General features: G+C 38.3%; 1 protein-coding gene across 2 annotated transcripts in view; it reads left to right on the forward strand.

The window, feature by feature from the left end:
- The window catches only part of gpc6 (glypican 6), a 954,464-nt gene extending 937,744 nt beyond the window's left edge, over nucleotides 1–16,720 (forward strand). For both annotated transcript variants that reach the window (XM_008106861.3, XM_003218685.4), the window contains 2 exons: nucleotides 6,416–6,591; nucleotides 8,838–16,720. In XM_008106861.3, the coding sequence (XP_008105068.2) occupies nucleotides 6,416–6,591; nucleotides 8,838–9,040 (379 nt within the window). In that variant the 3' untranslated portion in view covers nucleotides 9,041–16,720. The remainder of the gene's footprint in view (nucleotides 1–6,415; nucleotides 6,592–8,837) is intronic.
- The last annotated feature ends 4,747 nt before the right edge of the window (nucleotides 16,721–21,467 follow it).

Here is a 21,467-nt window from a genome sequence, read left to right on the forward strand (position 1 = left end):
CCAAATGAAATGAGATCATAGCCATTCAGAACCTTGTGACCTCTTAGAAAATGCTCAGAAAGTCCGCCTCTATCAGTATTTATGCATAAAAGACTAAGCAAAACCAATGTAGTTTATTTTTTTAAAAAAACTATTTCTCACTCAAGATAGGGATATAAACATTCTGCTACAGGCAGTCCCCAAATGATAAACAAGATAGGTTCTGTAGGTTTGTTAAGTTGAATTTGTTTGTAAGTCAGATTAGGTACATTTTTAAGGACCTTATTTCATTAGCCTCACAAAGCATCCTGCTTCGCCAGCCAACTGAGAGTCAGGGGGACAAATCTGTCACCCCACACAACACTCCTTCATAGTGATGCTTCCCCCAGCACACAAGGGAAGTATTGCCAAAGTCGCACAGATTCACTGGAGCCAGAACAACATAGGAAGCTTACAACGCTTCCACTCCAGTTGTGGGTAGGGCTTCCTCCGGAATTCCAGCAACGTCATATGATGGGCAGCTTGCCCACCATCATCACTGGGCTGGCAGGAAAGTGTCCTAGGATGCTAAAAAAAAGCCCCATGTGATGAGGTTATAAGTGTAACTTCAAATAGATATAGATATAGATATGTAAGCTTGGGATAGCATAGGGAAAGATTAAAACCTCTGTGGTGTTTGTTTTGCTGTCTGTGTCCCTCTTACAAAGATTTCATCTCATTTTCTGTCCCGGTAATAACTGGATTTTGAAAAAATTGGCTTATTGTAGAAACAAGGATTGGTGACAAAACTTTAGTGGATATACCTTTTCCCCATGACAACTCTTTCAAGAGTGAATTTCCCTTCTAGGACTTGATCTCTCTCTTTTCCTCTTGCTTCACCTCTGTTCTTAAATATGAGCCATTTGTAAGTTGGATGTTTGCAACCCAGGGATTGCCTGTATTTTGTTTCTGTATCAAAGGATGAATACTTCCTGAAGTTTTCTCCCAACAGTTCCCACCTGGCAATATCACATCCCAAAGTGTTTTAGAAATTTATTCTGTTGAGAAATATATGTGGCTTTAAAAAAAGATGATAATGAGTGTTTTGTGCAAAAAAAAAAACCCTCCATAATTTTAATGCAAAGAAAATCCCATATGTATTTTTACTCAGAATAATTTTCTAAAACACTTTGGAGTATGTGAATACTGGGAACACTGTCAAGAAGCCTATTTTTAGCTAGGAAATGAATAATGGAGGATATTTTTCTATTCCCATTTCAAATCCAGTGTGGCTCAGGTAAGCACATGTAACATTCATCTAATAGTGCACATCTGAATGTCCACTTCCACCAAATGCGGGGATAAGGGGCACCTTGCAAGGAGACAAATTCGCATTGTACATCTGTAGGTTGTTCAAAGCTAAATAGCACTGCCTCCCCATACCTACAGCTGTTATAATAAGCAGGATTTACAAAGGAAGATGAGATTACATACACCTGTGGTCTGAAACAGCGAGCACTGTTTTATATAAGGACCTGTTTCTTGACTACAAAACTGAGGGCACTTCCAGACAGCACCAAATTTCATTTTTCAGGTGGAATTGGATTTAAATGCACCTTGTTAACATGTGCTTTTCGGGGTGTTAAACCTATTCCATCCACACTTTGGCTAAATGTCATTTAGCCCCCACTCTTTAAACCCAGTTACTTAAAGGTTTTTAGCTATATGTAGAAGGGGCTTTTGTTCTGAGATCATATATCCAGGATCTCAGACCAAAGCCCTTCCCTTCACCCTTCACCAGATGCAGGCAAAACATCAGGAGAAAATGCTGCTAGAACATGGCCATATTTCTGGCAGAAGTAGTTCGTTCATAAGGATTCATTAATGCTTATGGTTTCGTCTGTTCATACAAAGTCCTAGAATTGAGACTGTACTGAGACTGTGGAGCAAAATAAAGAGGGACATTTATTTCATTTTCATCCATAAAGAACTGAAGCACTTGATAGGCTTTACTGTTGTTTTCACATTGTTTTCACATTAAAGGTAGCATGGTAGTAAAACCAATGGTAACTCTGCCACAAAACAGGAAAGCAACCTAGATTATTTACAGTTCAGATCTTTTAATTGTCACATTGGTATTTGCTAACTCCATGCCATGTGTTTTCATGAGTGAAGGGCTTAAAGGAAGGATTTGGCTTGTGGGCAATGTATACAAAGTTTGATGTTTTGACACTGAGCAGGCAGAAAGAAGAAGGCTGTCAAACCTGTACATCAAGCAGAGAGACCGTTTCTTAACTGCTTCTATGTGAAACTCCCAATGCCATTTTTAAAGATTTTGGTTGACAAAACCTAGATAATGGTGTTTCCAAATGCTGGATAATTACAGTAATTCCTGACAACTGCAGTCAAAGATTCTTGTTGTTATATGTAGTTTTAAATCACTGCCTGTAGACTGAAAACTGCATCTCAAGTTGGATGCAAGTTATTTATTGGATGTTCTACATTGCCCAAGATGCAATGAATCCTGAACTCTAAAATGAGAGTAAGCGGAACATAGATCAGGAACTGCATAATTTACTACAGATCTGTGAGATCCCCAATTTTTTAAATCACAATAATGGGAAAAATAGCTCCCCACATTGCAACAAAATTAGATTGCTGAAATAAAGAAAAATTACTGAAGGGGCAGGAAAAGATTTCTGTGTGAAAGCACATTTCCCTGGTGTTGAGCATATTTAATAAGCAAGGTAAACTTTACCATCCTAATATTTCAGCTGTTTGAAATGTCAAGACACCTAGAGCATTCTTAACTCCTGGACGGCAATCACACTGAGTCTGCTTTACTTAGGGAAATAATACATTTAGTTTTTATATAACAAATGTAACATGATATACAACAAACTAAGCATCCTAATTCTATCTAAGTAGAGCTAGGAAGAAACCATCATTACTCTTAGGGTGCTTCCAGACAGCATCATAATCCGGGTCAAAGAAGTGGGGCAAAAAAATCACGGGATCAGACAGCAAATCCAAACACAGAGCTGTCAGTCCCTGTAAATGGTCCCACGCAATCCTGACACCTTCCTTTGTGTTGGTTTTTTTTTTAATTGATGCTCCAAGATGTGCTGGACCTCATATGTACTGCTGCAGATATCTAAATGTGTACATAAGAAGATTTCTTATTATCTCTCCTCACCCTACTGTAATTTCAAGCTCTGTTTACTTTCATAAACATCAGAACAAAGAAATGGTTGCAGAGAGTTCTTATTGTAATGACTTTCCAATTGAGCTTCCAGTTAGCCATCTGTGTGTCAATGGCTCCATTTTTTTACAGCCCTCATAATCTGTTTCAGAATTTTAAAATGTGGACATGTGCTGGAGCAGTCCACAGCGGCATATAGGAACAAAATCATGTGTTTTCCTTGACTACATTTTCAGCTGAAATCCAGTTTTAAGCACACCTGTGTTTTTCAGCTGTTATTCCGAATCAGAGCACTTTTCTTAAACATCATTTAGCCACCCCCTTTTAACCCGGTTTCTTCCACATTTTAGGGCCAGTGTAAAAGAGCCCTTAGAATCCTAAAGATTATGATACACTTTCTTCTCTCCAGAAAAGAGATAAAGGAAGAGTCTGAGGAGAAAGAGGAAGAGAGATCAGCAAGCCTTATTTTTCAATGTAGATTTTGAAAGAGGGTTAGCATAGGCCAGAAAGGACAAATGACAAACTAGGAAATCAGATGAATGTTTGTGTGTCTGCCTGTCTAATCCCCCTGATCCGAAAACACATGGATTTTCAGTGCAAGCTGAGCAGCTCCAGCAGACTACAAAGTTGTGACATTATCGATGGGGTTGAGAGGAGAATGAATGCATTGTCCCCAATAATAATTCTCCCCTCACATCAAATGTTCCTTCTATCTAATGTTTCTAGCATTACAATAAATTAAAACTACAGTTGAGCATTTAGAACAGGGGTCCCCAAACTAAGTCCTGGGGGCCGGATGCGGCCCTCCAAGGTCATTTACCTGGCCCCCGCCCTCAGTTTTAGACTTAGGCTTGCCCAAAGTCTGAAGTGACTTGAAGGCACACAACAACAAAAATCCTACTTAACTTTACTATGTCCTTGGCCAGAAGCAGGCCCACACTTCCCATTGAAATCCTGAAAGATTTACAGTATGTTGGTTAAAACTGTTTTTGTTTTTAAATATTGTATTGTTCTTTCATTTACTAATATTCTGCTATGGTAATAATATAATATATTGTGTATACATATAATATTGATAATAACTTATTTATTTATTTTTACAGTATTTCTACCCCCGCCCTTCTCACCCAGTAGGGGACTCAGGGTGGCTAATAATAATAATACAATATAATAATATTGTATAATATAATAATATAAATTATATATTATATATTAAATGTACTGTAATATTACTCATAATATTACGGTATAGTGCAATATATTAATATATAATGCTAATATTGTACTATGCTAATAATATAATATATTGTATGTACATACAACTTGTAAGCCGTTCTGAGTCCCCTTCGGGGTGAGAGAGGGTGGGGTATAAATGTAGCAAATAAATAAATAAATGTTGTCTGGGGGGCGGGGCGGCGTTTACACTACAAATAAGATATGTGCAGTGTGCTTAGGAATTTGTCCGTTTTTTGTTTTTTTTTCAAATAATAATTTGGCCCCTCAACAATCTGAGGGACCATGAACTGGGGCCCTCCACTTAAAAAATTTGAGGACCCCTGATTTAGAAATACAGTTTTTACAACAAAGAAAAGGACAGACAAAATTGCCAAGAGAATATGGATACAGCAAATATGAGGTCTATATGTGAATAATTGTCAGTGTCTCACAAATGCTAGAAATTTGGTTTGTCATGGTGGTTGGGTATCTTCAAATCATTACTAAATTATGGTGACTCCTAAGGTGAACCTGTCACAAGGTTTTCCTGGCTAGATTTCGTCTGAGGCGAGTTGCCTTTCCTCTGAGACCTAAGAGAATGTAACTTTCTAAAGCTCAACCAGTGGGTTTCCATGTTGAATTAAGGATTTGAATGATGGTCTTCAGAGCCATAATCCAACTCTCAAACCACTACACCATATTGGTTGAAGGAAAATTGCATGATGAACAGAATTCTTATTCATATAGCAATGCCTTAATTTTGCATGCCCCCCTAAAAAAATGTTCAGAGGTCTCTTCTTAATTTGGCTATTATATGTTTGAGCCAATATTATGCAGCCAACTGCCAATGATGAAATGAAAACTTGGAAGGCTGCTGAAAAATATTGAATTCTTGGAACAGAGGTCGAAATGTTTACTTTAAATTGAACTCCCAGTTTATTAACTGTTCTCACACATTTTTCAATGCATTTTTTTTCAGATCTAGTTAGCAAACACATATGCATGAACCTAGTTTCATTAAAGTACATGGATGTATCCAAATATAGTTACATTCATTTCCCATTCAAATCAATGGGATTTAAATGATGACTGAAAGCTTGACAGTTATTTCTTTTATCACAAGACCCATGTTGGTTGAGACAATGCTAGGAGCTGTCATACAATCATAAAATCATAGAATCTATGAAGAGACCATCTAGTTCAACCACCTGCCAAGAAGCAGGAAAATAGCATTCAAAGCACCTCCAATAGGTAATATGTCCAAGTTTCAGACTACATTGTCCCAATGATTTAAACAAGAGTAAATGACCAACTTAGACTGAATTCACTCTATTTATATGTTGCCTTTTTCACAGTGTGACCCACTTTACAATATTCACAGTGAAGAGGCTGAGAATGAGATTGCTCTTATTTAGGAGCACTAAAATACCAACGCAAGTGGTCTTACCACTTCCCAACTGTGTTTCTTAGCTAACATTTTACACACTTGCAATTATTCATTCCTCTTGTCCATCTGTATTAATATCAACTCTGCTTACATTAAATTGTGTCATAACAGTAAATGGTTCCTTCTCGAAATCATATATATACTAGTGTAAATATATATTTTGTTCTTCAATTAAGCCCCTAAATCTGTATAAAGCATACTATGTTTCAGTGTCAGCATGTTTGAACCTGAGTATTGGATTACAGAAAGAAACCTATTGCTTTTTTTGTTCAATGTGTACACTGGCAGAATAATGTATAAACTGACATATTCAATTATATTTTCTCAGTAAATCTCAAAATGTGGGTTATGATTTACTGATTAGCTTAGAGTGCCCTTTCAAAAACACAGGTTGCTTGTTAATGTCCATTTTATAAATAAGCAAACAAAACCAAACCTTGAAACTGAGCAGAATGAGTGAGAGATCATGTACGAGTGTTTACAGCAAATGATGGATACACATCACATGGATAAGTGAAACTTTCAGAGTTGTGTCAGGAAATAATGATATATTTTAAGGATGATGCATCTTAATTCCCTGTTTTAACATACAGATATCTACCCGAGATCATGAATGATGGCCTCACCAACCAGATCAACAATCCCGAGGTGGATGTGGACATCACCAGGCCTGACACATACATACGGCAACAAATAATGGCCCTCAGAGTCATGACTAACAAACTCAAGAATGCTTACAATGGAAATGATGTGAACTTTCAAGACACAAGTAAGACATTGAGTTCTTGGACTCTGAGTAATATGGTTTGCTGCAACATTGCTTTCTGGCCCATGAAAATCTTCTGCTTTGTAACAGTCTTGATGAGAGATAAGCAAATGTATCAGTTTTTTCTCTTACATCTGACTGTTTTGAAGCTTCAAATTATTTCTATCCCAACTACAAAGAAACTGATAAATTATAGTAGATTCTTCAAAAATGAAATGAAACAAATACTTGCAAAATTGTCCTGGTCAGATTCAATAGATGTACCTATTTCCAGCACAGAGAGACTCATTGTACCTTTCTGCTACTTGGGGAGTTAACAGTTGAGAAAGAAATGAATCAGACAGCCCTGAGACAATCCTCTGAGAACAAAAAAAAAAACCATGAGTCAGACAACAACAATTCAGCATTAACAAAGTTGAATACAAAAGGATTCAGGGTCTTAAACATTATGGATGAAGTTCTTTCAGTTTCCTCCTCATTCAAATATTTTCATCTCAAGTTATTTTCATTTCCAATCCTAATGAATTTTAATCAATGTTTCTTCAATGAAGTGTTTAACACTCACAACATATTTTTTATCCATCCTAGTTGAAACAATGGTTGCGATGCAACAATGTGTTATCTGTTCAATAGAAGCTCTGGCAGAGGACTCGCTATTCAAATTTGATTGTATAAGTTATAAGTATGAATAAAATATAGCTATGCTTGTTATGATTTAGTTTATATCTCACCTTTCTTTCAACATGGAAGCCAAGGTGATTCACTGCATATTTTAAAATAAACTATTGCTTATAAAAGCAATGAATTTTAAAAGTTACTAAATTAAATAAACAATCCTATTAAAATAGCGGTAATTTAAAACATTCATTTTTAAAGATATTAATATAATAGAATAAATAGTTATCAATAGTGATATTTAATGTTGTTGTTAATTGCCAACAAGTTGATTTTAACTTACAGTGATTCTATAAATGAGAGATCTGCAAGAGTTACAGTTATCAGCAGCCCTGCTCAGGTCATGCAAACTCAGGACTGTGGCTTCCTGGACTGGGTCTCTTCATGCAGTCTTCCTCTTTTCTTACAGCCCTCTGCTCTACCAAGCAATATTACAAAATGTGGGCTAGACAACACTACTGTTAGGTGGATTGGGAATTAGATAGGCAGCTGAACCAAAAGGGTGCTTACCAAAGGCTCCTCCACATCCTGGAGTGAAGTGACCAGTGGGAGTCCGTCCTGGGCCCAGTGCTAGCCAGAATCTTTATCAATGACTTGACGATGAAATAGAACACATGCTTATCAAATTTGCAGATGACACCAAATTAGGAAAGATAACTAATACCCCAGAAGACAGGATCAGAATCCAAAATGACCTTAACAGATTCCTGATTTTCTCTTATATTTTTTTTAGCAGTCCATAAGATTCTGAGAATTCTTCTCCAGCATCACATTTCAAATAAGTTGATTTTATTCCTATTAGTTTTTCTCATTGTCCAGCTTTCACAACTTTCCTAACTTTAGTATTCAGCGATATATTGTTATTCTTGAGGATCTTTTTTAGTTCCTTCATAGCTGCCTTTTTGGGTTCAGGGTCAGTCCTACCGTTAGACAGATTGAGGCAAAACCCATAGGTTTCAGGAAAACCATAAAGACATGGCTATGTACTCAAGCGTTCGAGGAGTAACATCTGAGGTGATATGACGTGAATCAAGGTGCACACGAAGGTATTAGTGGATGAATTTAACTATACATACATTTTACATTTTATAATTCATGGTCTAATAGAGTCTAATTAGAGTTTTAATTGATGTGGTACTGTTTTATTGTTTATTGATATGTCGTTGTTTTATTGAATGTATTCTGGGCAATGTAATTTGCCGACTGTTGTAAGCCGCCCTGAGTCCGGGTGAGAAGGGCGGGGTAAAAATGATGTAAATAAATAAATAAATAAATAGACAGAAATGTATGAAAGGAACACCCATGTTCTAAACCCTTCAACCACTTCTCCTGAGGTCTGCAACATTATTGTAAGACAAAACTATTTGCTCCCTTGGGGTACAATGAAATACACTGTCCCGTGTTCCAGTAACTGAACAATGTTGATCATGTCTTTTATGTTTTAGGACCTAAAAAGGTTGCACTTCCAGAAATGAACAGACATAATTCTAAAAGTATTAAGTATTTCTTTGTCCTATAGCTGCTTATTCTCTTCCTGCTCACCCAGGCTTCCTTAACATGTTTCTATTCCACAGGTGAAGAAAGCAGTGGCTCAGGAAGTGGCAGTGGATGCACGGATGACATTTGTCCCACAGAGTTCGAATTCATCACCACAGAAGCACCCCTTGTTGACTCAGACAGAAGGGAGGTGTTTGCTTCAGCAAGTTATCCCAGCCATTCGGGGTTCACGTGGCTCATCGTCTGCCTGGTCCTCCTACTGCAAAGACAGTGCAGATAATCCTAGCTCTGACCAGTGATGACTGCCTTTTTAGCTACTGAAAATAGAATTATAACAACACAGCCAACATTCTCCTTTTTTTATGCTCTTGGACATAGGACCATGTCACAAAACTTAACAGTTTTCTACAAGAGAAGAGCAGTGCGGCAACCTGCTCCCCCTTGTGCTTGCCCAAAGAGTACCAGGTGTCAGAGTGGACGGTTTTCTCTTTGTTTCAGATAGCCGTGAAGACAATGTGCCCTCCCCAGAGACCTCTTTCTCACATTTTTATTACGGGAGACTTTTCAGAACTTAATTTGCTTTTATGCTGCAGGAAGAGAAGGCGGGTGAGAAAAGGTTAGGGCACAAGGTGTTGTTTTCCAAAAAAAGGGAAGAGAAACAAAGACAGTTAATGTGTTTTACACAAAGCCTATTGCCCAACAACAACAGCAACAACAACAGCAACAACAACAACAACAACAACAACAACAACAACAACAACAACAAGTCAACATATAAAGCTCAAAAGAGAGATGACAGCTCTTTTGGGGAATATTTCTATATTACACTTCAGGTTACCCAAATGATGTTTACCACTGATACAACATCTCTGAGTTCTGTTTTGTTTTTTTTATGTGTCACAACAAAAATGGTTCAGGGGCAGCCCTACCATTAGGCAGGATGAGGCAAAAGTCATAGGCAGAAAATTGATGAAAGAGGCAGCCATGGCAGCCCCTCAACCACTCCTCCTGAGCGCCCAAGACATGCCACAAATTTGGAAAACAAAGCTGTACCTCCTAAACTAGCCTACTACCTTCAGTTGCAATGGAAGACTGTCCCTTCATCAGTTTTGAAGAAAAAAATCATTGTCAGTCTAGTTCGCTTCAGTATGTGGAAGTGAGGGAGCACGCAATCTTGTTTTTTGCCTTAGGCATCACAAAAAAATTCTCACAACCCTGGACAAGTATAGGCTTTGTCTTCTATTGGCCATAAACACACATTGCCAATAGGTATGGAAAGAACTCAGATAAGCTCTAATAACAGAATAGCTTCTTCCACTCCAAGAACTCACATTATTTACCCAAGTTCGTATCTGAACTTCCTTTGATTTCACTGGTTTACTATTAATTCATGATGTAAATCACAAGGGAGTCCACCAGGTTACACATTATCCCCATTTGAAATAACAAATTAACAATTCCTTAAAATGTTTTAACTCAAGGGTTTGGACATGAGAGGAAATCACTTTCAATCTAATCTCCTTTCTTTAGCGGCAGGTTGTGCAGTGACTGTGTTCATTACCAAACCAAAATGTCAGTTTTCAAAGGAACCAATCACCACAATTGGATCGATATGTTAAGTTCTGCATAGAAATTGCATCCTTCATATCTATTAGTTTCTGTATCAGAAAGAAATTCTAGTGCTAAAACATTGACACAAATACCTATCTATAGTATTGACGTGCAAAATTTCTTTCACTTTTTTAGTCTTAGTATGACCATCTATTTTTATATATATGAATATATATATCTATAAATCACAGATTTTAAATTCTTAATTACAAGCTCAGGGTTGACACATCTTTGTAAGGGAAAAATGTTTTGTCAACCAGCTTTTCTTTTAGTTAAGCTGCATAGGAAAAAGACATCCTTTCATAACTGGCAGCTGCTAGAATCAAAGAAAATAACTTTTTTTTTTTTTTGCATTTTCAATTGCCTGTTGCTTTCTGGATTTCTAAGGGGCGGCCCTCTTTGTGAGACTGCTTTATTCATGCCTTTGCTTTTGTGCAACACAAACATGGAAATACATGGAATTGTGTGACTTCTTAAGAGCAAATTGTACTTTGAGATGCTATCTTCAAAAGTCAGGTTACTTGTATTTATGATTATAATACCCTCAGTGTATATCTAGATAGTATGGCCAGAAATCTCTGTCTTGGGTTATGTTGTGTAACATGACACATACATAGCTAGCTATTTAGCAGTCACTAAACTACATGTGTTAAACACTGGCCAAATCCAGTCTGCCACATCTTTTTATGTGGCCCACAGGGCTTTTCAATACCAGAGCAGCATAGTTACATTTATACAGTCTTACCATTACAAACAGCCCTTTGAAGACAACCATAAGGCTGATGTGGCCCTCTGTTAAAATGAATTTGACACTCCTGTACTAAGAGATATGTTTAATCTACCAATACACATTAGAACTTTGTGGCTGGTGTCCTGATGGGCATGAGTCTTGCTATGTATTGATTTTGTTGACAATTAGGCCCCATTGTCCATTGGTCCCACTGCACATAGGTCTCTTTGCTGGCTCCCCAACATAGTAACTAAATAGCAGCCACTTGCGTAGTACAGTTATTGCAAAACTACTCAGTTCATTTTTCCTACAGACATAATTCCCCAAGTAAATTCTGATCAGTGATTTGATGCATTGGGAAGTAAGCACTGAGTTACATTCTCATAGAATAGTGGTTCTCAACCTGTGGATCCCCAGATGTTTTGGCCTTCAACTCCCAGAAATCCTAACAGCTGGTAAATTGGCTGGAATTTCTTGGAGTTGTAGGCCAAAACACCTGGGGACCCACAGGTTGAGAATCACTGCCATAGAAGATAAGTATAAATCTACCTTTTCACTGTTGCTATGTTGCTCATGACCCTCTTGCATTACATCCAGCAGCCAACCTTTGGTATACAGTAGAGTCTCACTTATCCAAGCCTCGCTTATCCAAGTTTCTGGATTATCCAAGCCATTATTGTAGTCAATGTTTTCAATATATCATGATATTTTGGTGCTAAATTCATAAATACAGTAATTACACCATAACATTACTATGTATTGAACTGCTTTTTCTGACAAATTTGTTGTAAAACATGATGTTTTGGTGCTTAATTTGTAAAATCATAACCTATTTTGATGTTTAATAGGCTTTTTCTTAATCTCTCCTTATTATCCAAGATATTCGCTTATCCAAGCTTCTGCCGGCCCGTTTAGCTTGGATTAGTGAGACTCTACTGTACCTCACAACCTCTGAGGATGCCTGCCGTAGATGTGAGCGAAAAGTCAGGAGAGAATACTTCTGGAACATGGCCATACAGCCCAGAAAACACACAACAACCAACCTTTGGTAGTTCTGAATGAGCATTATCACGCTTGCCCCTGCTGTGATTAATCTAGGGACCTGAAAACACTTAAAGTGGCAAAGTAAGGTGCCATGGGGGTTGTTGTCAATGTGCCAAGAATGAGAAAAGCAGAGCAAGAAAGAAAAGAGACAGATACAAGTCCAAGGTTCTATAAAAAATTCTCTTAATGTTTGAAGCTGTTAGATTACAGCCTAGATTGGTGCCAGAAGCAAGCAGGCCACAAATCAGGATTTTACTACCTAAACCAACCAAATGGAAAAGGGCTAGCATGGAATTTTTTGTAAGCATTAGATTTCCCAAACTGGATGCCAGATGTACAGATGAAGAAAGACGTAATGCAATACTTGCAAGGAAGACAGTCATGCTGCCATTTCGGCATTGACCATGTAAATTGTACACATTTCAAAATAATCATTTCCTTGTCTAATTATAATTAGCTGTCAAATAAGTAGTCAAAGTAGTTACGCTCACAGCACAAATGTGTAAAATATACTTAAGCACTTTTATACCCCTCACCCTAAAATGAACCATATATACAGCTAATTATTATACATGATAGCTGATAAATTGAGATATATTGATTCTTAGAGAGAGAGATTCAGGTATAAATACTACTACATATTATTATTGTTTTAAAAAAGTATACATCGGTCCTATTCCAAATTACACAGTGTTTGTTGCTGCTTATGTAAAGTAACCTATTTCCAGCCAACATTTGTTCACAAGGGTGTAGCTATAGGACTGGGGTACAATTATGACATTGCCCCTCGGCAATGGGAATTCTGCCCAATGAAATTTTTGTTCAGTCTCCAAATTTCTCACACCGCAGGGAGTGAGATATTGAACATAATTCATACCTTCATATTCATTCATATTTGCTGTGTTTGCAATCTCTTTGGAACTTTGCCACCCTTTTGCTCTGGATGGCTAAGCTATAATTTATAAATTATCTAGCATAGGTAGAAAGTCAGGAACTGAAGAAAGATTTCAGGGAGCTAAGAATTCTTTTTGTGAGCAATGCATTTGCTCACATCCCCTTCCCCCATAGCTATCCCCTCACATTTTATCACTTATTTTACAAAGTCATCTTTGTATGCAGTCCAACACAGAAGCCAGAAGATTCCTCTTCTGCACTACTTATGGACCTGGGCCAATAATCATGTGTATCAGAGTCCCATTTGTTTCAGGAGGACTGAACTGCTACTACAGTTCACTCAACTGAAGCTTACTAACCACACACAAAAATAGTAATTTAACCTAAGGTGAACAAAGGGCTTCAACACAGGTGTTGTAGCCTTTAAAGCTCCTTTTGTGTCTCTTGGTCCCCCCAGTCTATCCAGACTGTCCCATTTTTTTCCAGAACAATAATTCACCTTTCAGATCATTTGCAAGCATTTACTTCTGCTATGTTTGAAATCAAGAAATGCCCTTATCCCATCAAAATTAGTATTTGCAGGCTTTGGCAGTCCTTATGGCCTTTTGATGTTCTTGGGAGCAGAAAATATGCTGCTAGATCCACTGCCCTGACGTCAACCCAACATTGCCTTGCCTTCACTCATTGCCTGCATATCTGCAACCTGGCTAACAGCAGCTCTTCAGTAACTCAGGCAATGCTTCTTTCCAAGCCTGTTGCTCAAGATTGTTTTAACTGAAAATGTCAAGGACTGAACCTTTGATGTGATATATTCATATATTGTTCCGTTGAGCTGTTGTTTGGAGTACTAAGACAAATGATGTAGACAGCCTGTTTCCCATTTACTATCTTCACCCATCCATAAAAACACTTTCATATTTACAACCTTGAGTGGTACCCTTTCACCCAGGGCACATACACACAAAGCATTTTAAGGGCTTTAATTTCTCCACAATTTTTCTATGGTTTTCTTGATCTTATAGGGAAATGCTATGTGATAAACTCAAAATGCAAACCCAGAAAGTGTGTTCAATGGTGGAAAATCACATTATCTGAGCCCCTCTATGTGGTGGCATGTGTTTGATGACAAACAACCACAGATAATATGGAAACCATATACTCTTTCTGTAGAGATGCCACCAAAATCGCCATCTTTATAGCTGTTGTTCTGTGTACACCCAACTCTGATGTGTAGAAGGTGTCCCCAGTATGGATGTCTGCTCATCTCACGGAACGCAAGAGGTATACATACCATTGTCTGGTCAGCATGATCAGCCAGCATGATCAATGGAAGCAGAATTATTATGGTACTTGTACTCCAAAACATATAGAGGACCAAAGGTTACCTGGTCCTGCTTTATGTAAGAGTGGCTATTGTTAACCCAGACCTACAACCTCATCACATGGAGGTTTTTTCTGTGCTTCTCTATGCTGCTGGCAGGCTGCCAGGATGGAGTTCCCTAGAGCCCATCAAGTGATGCAGGGCTACTTCCAACTGGGCTCCATGCCAGCAGCTGAGCCCAAAGGAGTTGGGTGTACACTCGACTCCTCATAGAAGAAGCCAGGGAGGAAGTGGGAGGAAGATGGGGACAGCAGGGAAACATCATAGGAAGGAATCCCCCAACTAATGACAAAGTGGTACACTGCTCCACGGTTTCCCCTGTTGCCTCCCGCTGTCCCCTGACTTCTGGACCTCAATGTGATGAGGTTCTTAGCAACTTCTGCAGTAAGTGGTGAGTCATGAGATGCAGAGGAGCCTGTGCTGTCTCATGAAAGAATGATTTGAGAGCCATTTGCTTCAAACAATTCCAAACATGATGAACGAAAAGAAAATCACACATACCTATCGCCATCCACATCCCTACCAATGTCTCCAGAGATTTATCCCTTCCCAGAAGTGCACTAAACTAAGTATTTCACATCACTTTTAGCCAGCCTCAAATATCAGAGGACATCACAAATTATTTCCTTGAGTTGTCAGTGTATGTACCTCTCAAAAGAGCCATGTATTAAAATTGAAACCAGAAACCAGAAACACACACTGCAACCCTCCACAGACTCCTAACTGGGCCTTAAACAACAACTTAAACTATTATTCATTACCATTATAATCTCCTAAAGTTTCATGTTGCTCCATACAAAGCCCTAATATTTTCCCAACCATCTTGGTTGATACCATTTGCTCAGCTCTTCTGCTTTCCTGCTGATCTCTGTACCCAACTATTTCAGGGATACTAAAGGACCTCCTACAACCAATGCAGCGTGGTAAACCTCCCAGGGATATATCATTTACAGTGCCATTTTTTGTGTTCATATTTACAGGGTCTGTAGGGCAATGGAATTTGGCATTCACCCTTCATCAATTTTAATCCATCTCTTATTGTGTCTAGAAATATGCTATCAAATTTGCCTTCCTATCATTTCAGACACTGTAGTTCTTATTTGGCCTTTGCCAATGTATTCCTAAAATAGAAACCAGTTGAACGCCCATCTAATAAAACATGGGCCCATATCCAAATGCAGATCCTCTACTCTATCAATTACCTGCCTGACAGATAAAATGGTACAACTTAAACATATGAGCTACCTACTTCTAATATGACTTCCTACACCATAGATTGGGGGGATGATTTAGGATTGTCCTCCACTGGTCTGCCCCTTACAGCAGACTCCATGCTCATTTGAGCAATTGGACACATTGCTTTTATATCTATAGAATACATACTGTAGGATGTCTTCCTGCTTAATTAAAACTTCTCTGTATTTCTCAAAAATGTTTTTGAAGTAGACTATTTCCACATTCCAGAATTTCTCAGAGAACACTATTTGTTGTTATTTCTTAAAAGAAAACACGACAGCAAAAAAAAAAAAAAAACCTGTTTGTGGGAGCCATATGGGAGGTGTTTCTATGCAGAGTAATCCAATGCCAGGTGCAGTGGGTAATGGGCATGGTTGCTTTTAATCCCAATTTTACCACCATAACCTCTGTGGAGTGTAATGCAGGAAAAAAAAACTTCACTTCTTTGTCATAGATGCTTCCTTTCTACTGTCATCAAACGTGAGACATGTGGGATGTGGCCATTATGCTCTGGCTTTCACACCATTTTCATTAATGTGTGACTTGGCCATGAATTTTGCAAATGCAGATTGTGATCCAGCTGAATATTTGAATTCTCACTAGAACAAATTATGATAAACTAAGGAATGCATCATTAACCTGAGTTTCTCTAGAGGGAACATTTTTCTGGTTCGGGGGACACCCAGTCAGGGCACTTCTGATGAAGATGCCAGATGCTACCCAGAGACAATGGCTCTCGCTCTCGAATCTGCAGGTGACATTGAGAAATTAAGCTACGTAACATGAAAGTACACTAACATCTCTCCATCCATCATGTTTTGGTTCAAGTCCGACAATGTGTGAGTTAAATCAGGGATAAATTTGTCCAATCATACTTCTCTGCGTATTTCTCCACTGTAGGTATGGTGATGGCTTTGTGCAAGATGTGCACATAACTCTCAAATATTCCCTAAAGCTTGAATTGTCTTTTTTCACACCTCACATTGTCTTGGAATGTGAAGGAGCTATTAAATCTACAGAGCGTGTTGAATTTCGGAGTTAGGAAATAAAAATTTTAAAACCCAGTGCTTCTAAAAGCAAGTTTCTATATCATTTGAAGTGCCTCGCTTCACACTTTCCTTGCTTATAATAACTGTTTGTCTAACTTGAAATACTGAGTTATTTCTGTACCATAATGCAAAATTTCTTCTTCTTCTGTTTATGGCCAGATACAGCGAACAAAGTCTCTGTTAGTTTTGCAGTGAAGTAGCATTAATAAGCATGCAGCAGTTGGAGCAATAGATTTGAAATCCTACAGCTAATCCAACTGCACTTTATTAATATGTCTTCCTAATGAACTGGATGTGAGAAGTATTGTGTTTTGGTTGCTAATGCTTTAACATGAGTTATTCTGACCATCCTGATCATGCAGTATTCAACCAACTCAGATTGATTCCAAAAGATATTACTAAATTTTACCTTGGAGATATTCCATAAAAGTAAAGATAAAGGTTTTCCCCTGACATTAAATCTAGTCGTGTCACACTCTAGGAGTTGGTGCTCATCTCAATTTCTAAGCCAAAAAACTGGTGTTGTTTGTAGATGCCTCCAAGGTCATGTGGCCAGCATGACTACATGACACGACGTTACCTTCTCACCAAGGCGGTACCTATTGATCTACTCACATTTGCATGTTTTTGAACTGCTAGGTTGGCAGAGGCTGGGGCTAACAGCAGGAGCTCACCCCACTCCCTGGATTTGAACCACTGACCTTTCCGTCAGCAAGTTCAGCAGCTCAGCAATTTAACCTGCTGTGCTACCAGAGACTCCGGAAATATTCCATATGTCAGTATAACTTGCATCTCCATTATTTCCCTTTGGTATTACATTGTCCCAATTTCTATATGCCAACTGAAATATCTATAATGCTTCCCTTTCAACCTGGTAAACAATAATAACAATTATTGGCATCCTGTTCAGCAGTTACAATGTTATATGTCCAATTAATAGCACTACAATCACTTTTAGAGACCTTGTGCCATCACATTGATGAAAAGTCTACCCAAACCCTGTCTTTTAAGCCACACAGTCCCACCAAACATGGCCATTTCCATATTACTAGAGGGGGATAATGATGTATCCAGCCTGCTTCCAGTAGCCGGGCATGATGCAACCTCTCCAGCAACTTGGAACTGGTTGTATTGCAGGAATGCATGGTTTAAAAGGTCAGGAGATACGGCTGAGATGTTGCTACAACTCCATAGCTATTCTTCTGGTTGTTGCACATTTGTCTATGTGTATGAAAAAAGTAAGCCCAGTACTAAAGCCCATTCAGTATTTATAATTATAAATTATAATTATAAAATAGATAGTATACTATCTATGAATGTGACTTTCTTCTGAATCGCTTTCAGAATCCTGACTCATTTTGACAGACAATTATATCAAAGAAATGACTGAATCCTATGTAATGGTTACAACAGAGCATTAAAAAGTTGCTATTTTGGGCCTTTAAGTTCTAGGATCCTCCCCAATCGGCCAGCAAAACCACTGGGAAATTCTGAAGTCCAAAGTGTAACTTTTCCAAGCTCTGTTTTTGTCATTAGACAAGTGGAAATGAGATGTGATCCATCCAGTGATTGAATTGACTTAGGCTGCTCTGGACATTTGGAAAAAAGAATGGGATACCTTGATGATATGCATACCACAGTATCCAGAAATAGGAATGGGCCACCCATAAAACTATGAAAAAAATACAGTGATTCTACCATTAATTCAAGTGAGAATAAGCCCTTAAGACAGTGATGGCCAACCTATGACACGCATGTCAGTACTGACACGCCTAGCCATTTTTGCTGACACGCTTCCACATGCAGATTGATTGGATGACTAATGTCTTTTGTGGCCAAATTTGGTGTGATTTGGTCCAGTGGTTTTGTTGTTTACTCCATGGGAATTATGCACATTACATTTATATAATCATTCTATTATTATTCTATTAATATTGTAGTATATTATTATATTATTACTATTATTATTATTCATTTTTGATTTATTAAATACAGTTATATATTACAATTATATATTTTTGTTATTTAAACTATATATATTGTGAAATTATGTTTTTTTTTCTCAAAGTGACACACCACCCAAGTCATGCTAGGTTTTTTGGTGAATTTTGACACACCAAATGCAAAAGGTTGCCCATCATTGCCTTAAGAGAACACTTGGCAAACCAGCTCCAGATGTGACACTGACTGGCTTACCAGGAAGTCTATGGATTTTGCTGTTGTATATTCAAGTAGTTTCTGACAAATGATGAACCTAAGGTGAACTGATCATGGGTTTTTTCTGTGTTTGAGACATTTGACCAAGATCTTATGATTAATGTGCTATTTCCAGAAACATTCTTTAGTCAACCAAATGACTTTGAGGGCTCATTTACAGTAGACAGTTTAGATGATGACTTCAGCAAAAGGGTGATAGTGCTAGTGTCCCATTTGGACAGCAGATTGGACTGAACTGGACCTTATCCTGCTGTCCAGGCTGTCCTGAAGCTGCAGCAAAACTGACATTTTCAGCAATCTCTGCAGTATAACTTTTGTTCAAAATGATACTCACTCACCAGAAATAGCTTTGCTTCATGAAGATAGTCAGCCTTCCATTCAAGGTGAGTTCAAGAGTTTTGGCTAGTGTAAACAAGCCCTTATTTTCAAATACTGCAGCAACCACATGCACGCATACGCACACACCCTTCAGATTCGACCAGCTCCATTATCTGGGCAGATCACCCATGGAATTGCAGGAAGACCTATTGTTCCAACAGGTTCACTTTTTCAGTGGCTCAACAGTTTGATCTCACATTACACAAAGAATATGAGACATGAACATCCCTCCAACATTCAACTAGAAACGGAACTGAAAATAGTACTATGTTCCAGAAATGGTACAATGGGGCTATTAAAAGCTGATCTATCATTTGTCAAAAATTGTTCCTCTAAAGTCTTTATTTTTTCAACCTTGAAAAAATTATTATTTACATAACTAAATGACAATGATGCTGACAGGCTGAGTAATGATAAGCAATTTGTGTTATTTTAATTCTCTACTTTTTGGGGAATTAGGAAATTGGTCCCTTTTCTTCATTTTAATTACCCATATTTATTTGAGTCTAATGCTTACCTTTTTGGATAAAATACGCCTCTAAAATTGAGGGGTGAATTAATTTGATGAGGCACTAGAATCACTCACTTAAACCTGTATGAGCTGTTGAGCAAGAGATCCCAACTGGGGACAGAGGAGAGAGAGGCAGAGGTGGACATGGAAATAAAACTTTCTTTGTATTCTGTCCTCTCTCCCTGATGGAAAAGTCTGATGACAAGGCCAAGCCTTGTGACTTGAAGGTTGGGTTGCTGACCTGAAAGCTGCCAGGTTCAAATCCCACCCAGGGAGAGCGTGGATGAGCAGCCTCTATCAGCTCCAGCTCCATGCGGGGACATGAGAGAAGCCTCCCACAAGGATGGTAAAACATCAAAACATCTGGGTGTCCCCTGGGCAACGTCCTTGCAGACGGCCCATTCTCTCACTCCAGAAGCAACTCAGGTTGCTCCTGACATGAAAAAAACAAAAAGGCCAAGCAGAGGGGTGTGGCTTCCCACCAGCCTTTTTGGGGTCACCACTGCCTCGCATTACATTCAAAAGTAAATCCTTTTTAATGCATACGTTCAAAATTGAGGTGTGTTTTAGATTTGATGATGCATTATATTCAAGTAAATATAATTTTTAAATTGTAAAACTCATGCGTTACTAATGAGTAATTAATGGCAGACTAAAATAATTAAATTAACCAATTAATTTCCAAATTAACAGTAACAAATTGGTTTTTACACTATCATTCCCAGGTTCTGGTTTGTCATCCCTTGGAGCAGTATTGTTGACATGCTGCAGTGATCTTTGGTCAGTTGAGTTTCCAGGCTCATGTGGACATGGGTGGATTACAAATCAAGCCAGAAGAAGTCCTCATAAGCATGAGCTACGTTGCTGCAGTGGACAATCATGCATTGGCTTGCAGAGGGTTGCATTTTCCCGATTAAAAAAGCATGTATCAAACGTTGGGTGAATTTTCTCAGAGGTTACAGTTGGCCCTCCATGACTATGGGTTTTGCATTCATGGATTCAACCAAGCACAGCTCAAATAAATTTGAAAAATATCCCCAGCATTTGAGTTTTTCACCATTTATATAAAGGTTGCCATTTTACTAGACTATAGGGCTTGAGCATTTACAGATGTTGGGCTGTGGAGGGGCCCTAGAATCAAATATCAGCGGATACCAGTGGCCAACTGTACATATTTGTTCTTGACAGGACTTTCCTGTCAAGATATGTTCAGAAAAGGTTTATCTTTGCTGTCCTCTGAGGCTGAGAGTATGGCTTGCCCAAGGTCACCCAGTGGGTTTTCATGGCTGAGTTGGGATTTGAACCCTTGCCTCCAGAGTCCTAGTCTAGTGCTCAAACCACTGTGTACATCTACAAAATTCAGAAATCAAAATAGTGTGTTATTCTTAAAACTGCTTAGACCAGAAATAGGATTTGAACTAACCTAATCAATTTTGACATTCAGGTTTGGTGTTAGGGGAAAGCTGCTGTAACTTAAAAAACTGAATAAACAAAGATAACTTCAAAATAACTTCAATTTGAACGATTATCAAGCAATGAGAGATCCGGGGTAGTATCACAATATCCCAATTAGCAATCGGGGGAAACTCCTGTCACACTTCAGAAATAATCAGCAGTACAAAGACTTACAGCCAGCCTATTGACTTCCTGAATTGG

This window comes from Anolis carolinensis, chromosome 3, assembly GCF_035594765.1.
Source record: "Anolis carolinensis isolate JA03-04 chromosome 3, rAnoCar3.1.pri, whole genome shotgun sequence".
Taxonomy (NCBI): domain Eukaryota; kingdom Metazoa; phylum Chordata; class Lepidosauria; order Squamata; family Dactyloidae; genus Anolis; species Anolis carolinensis.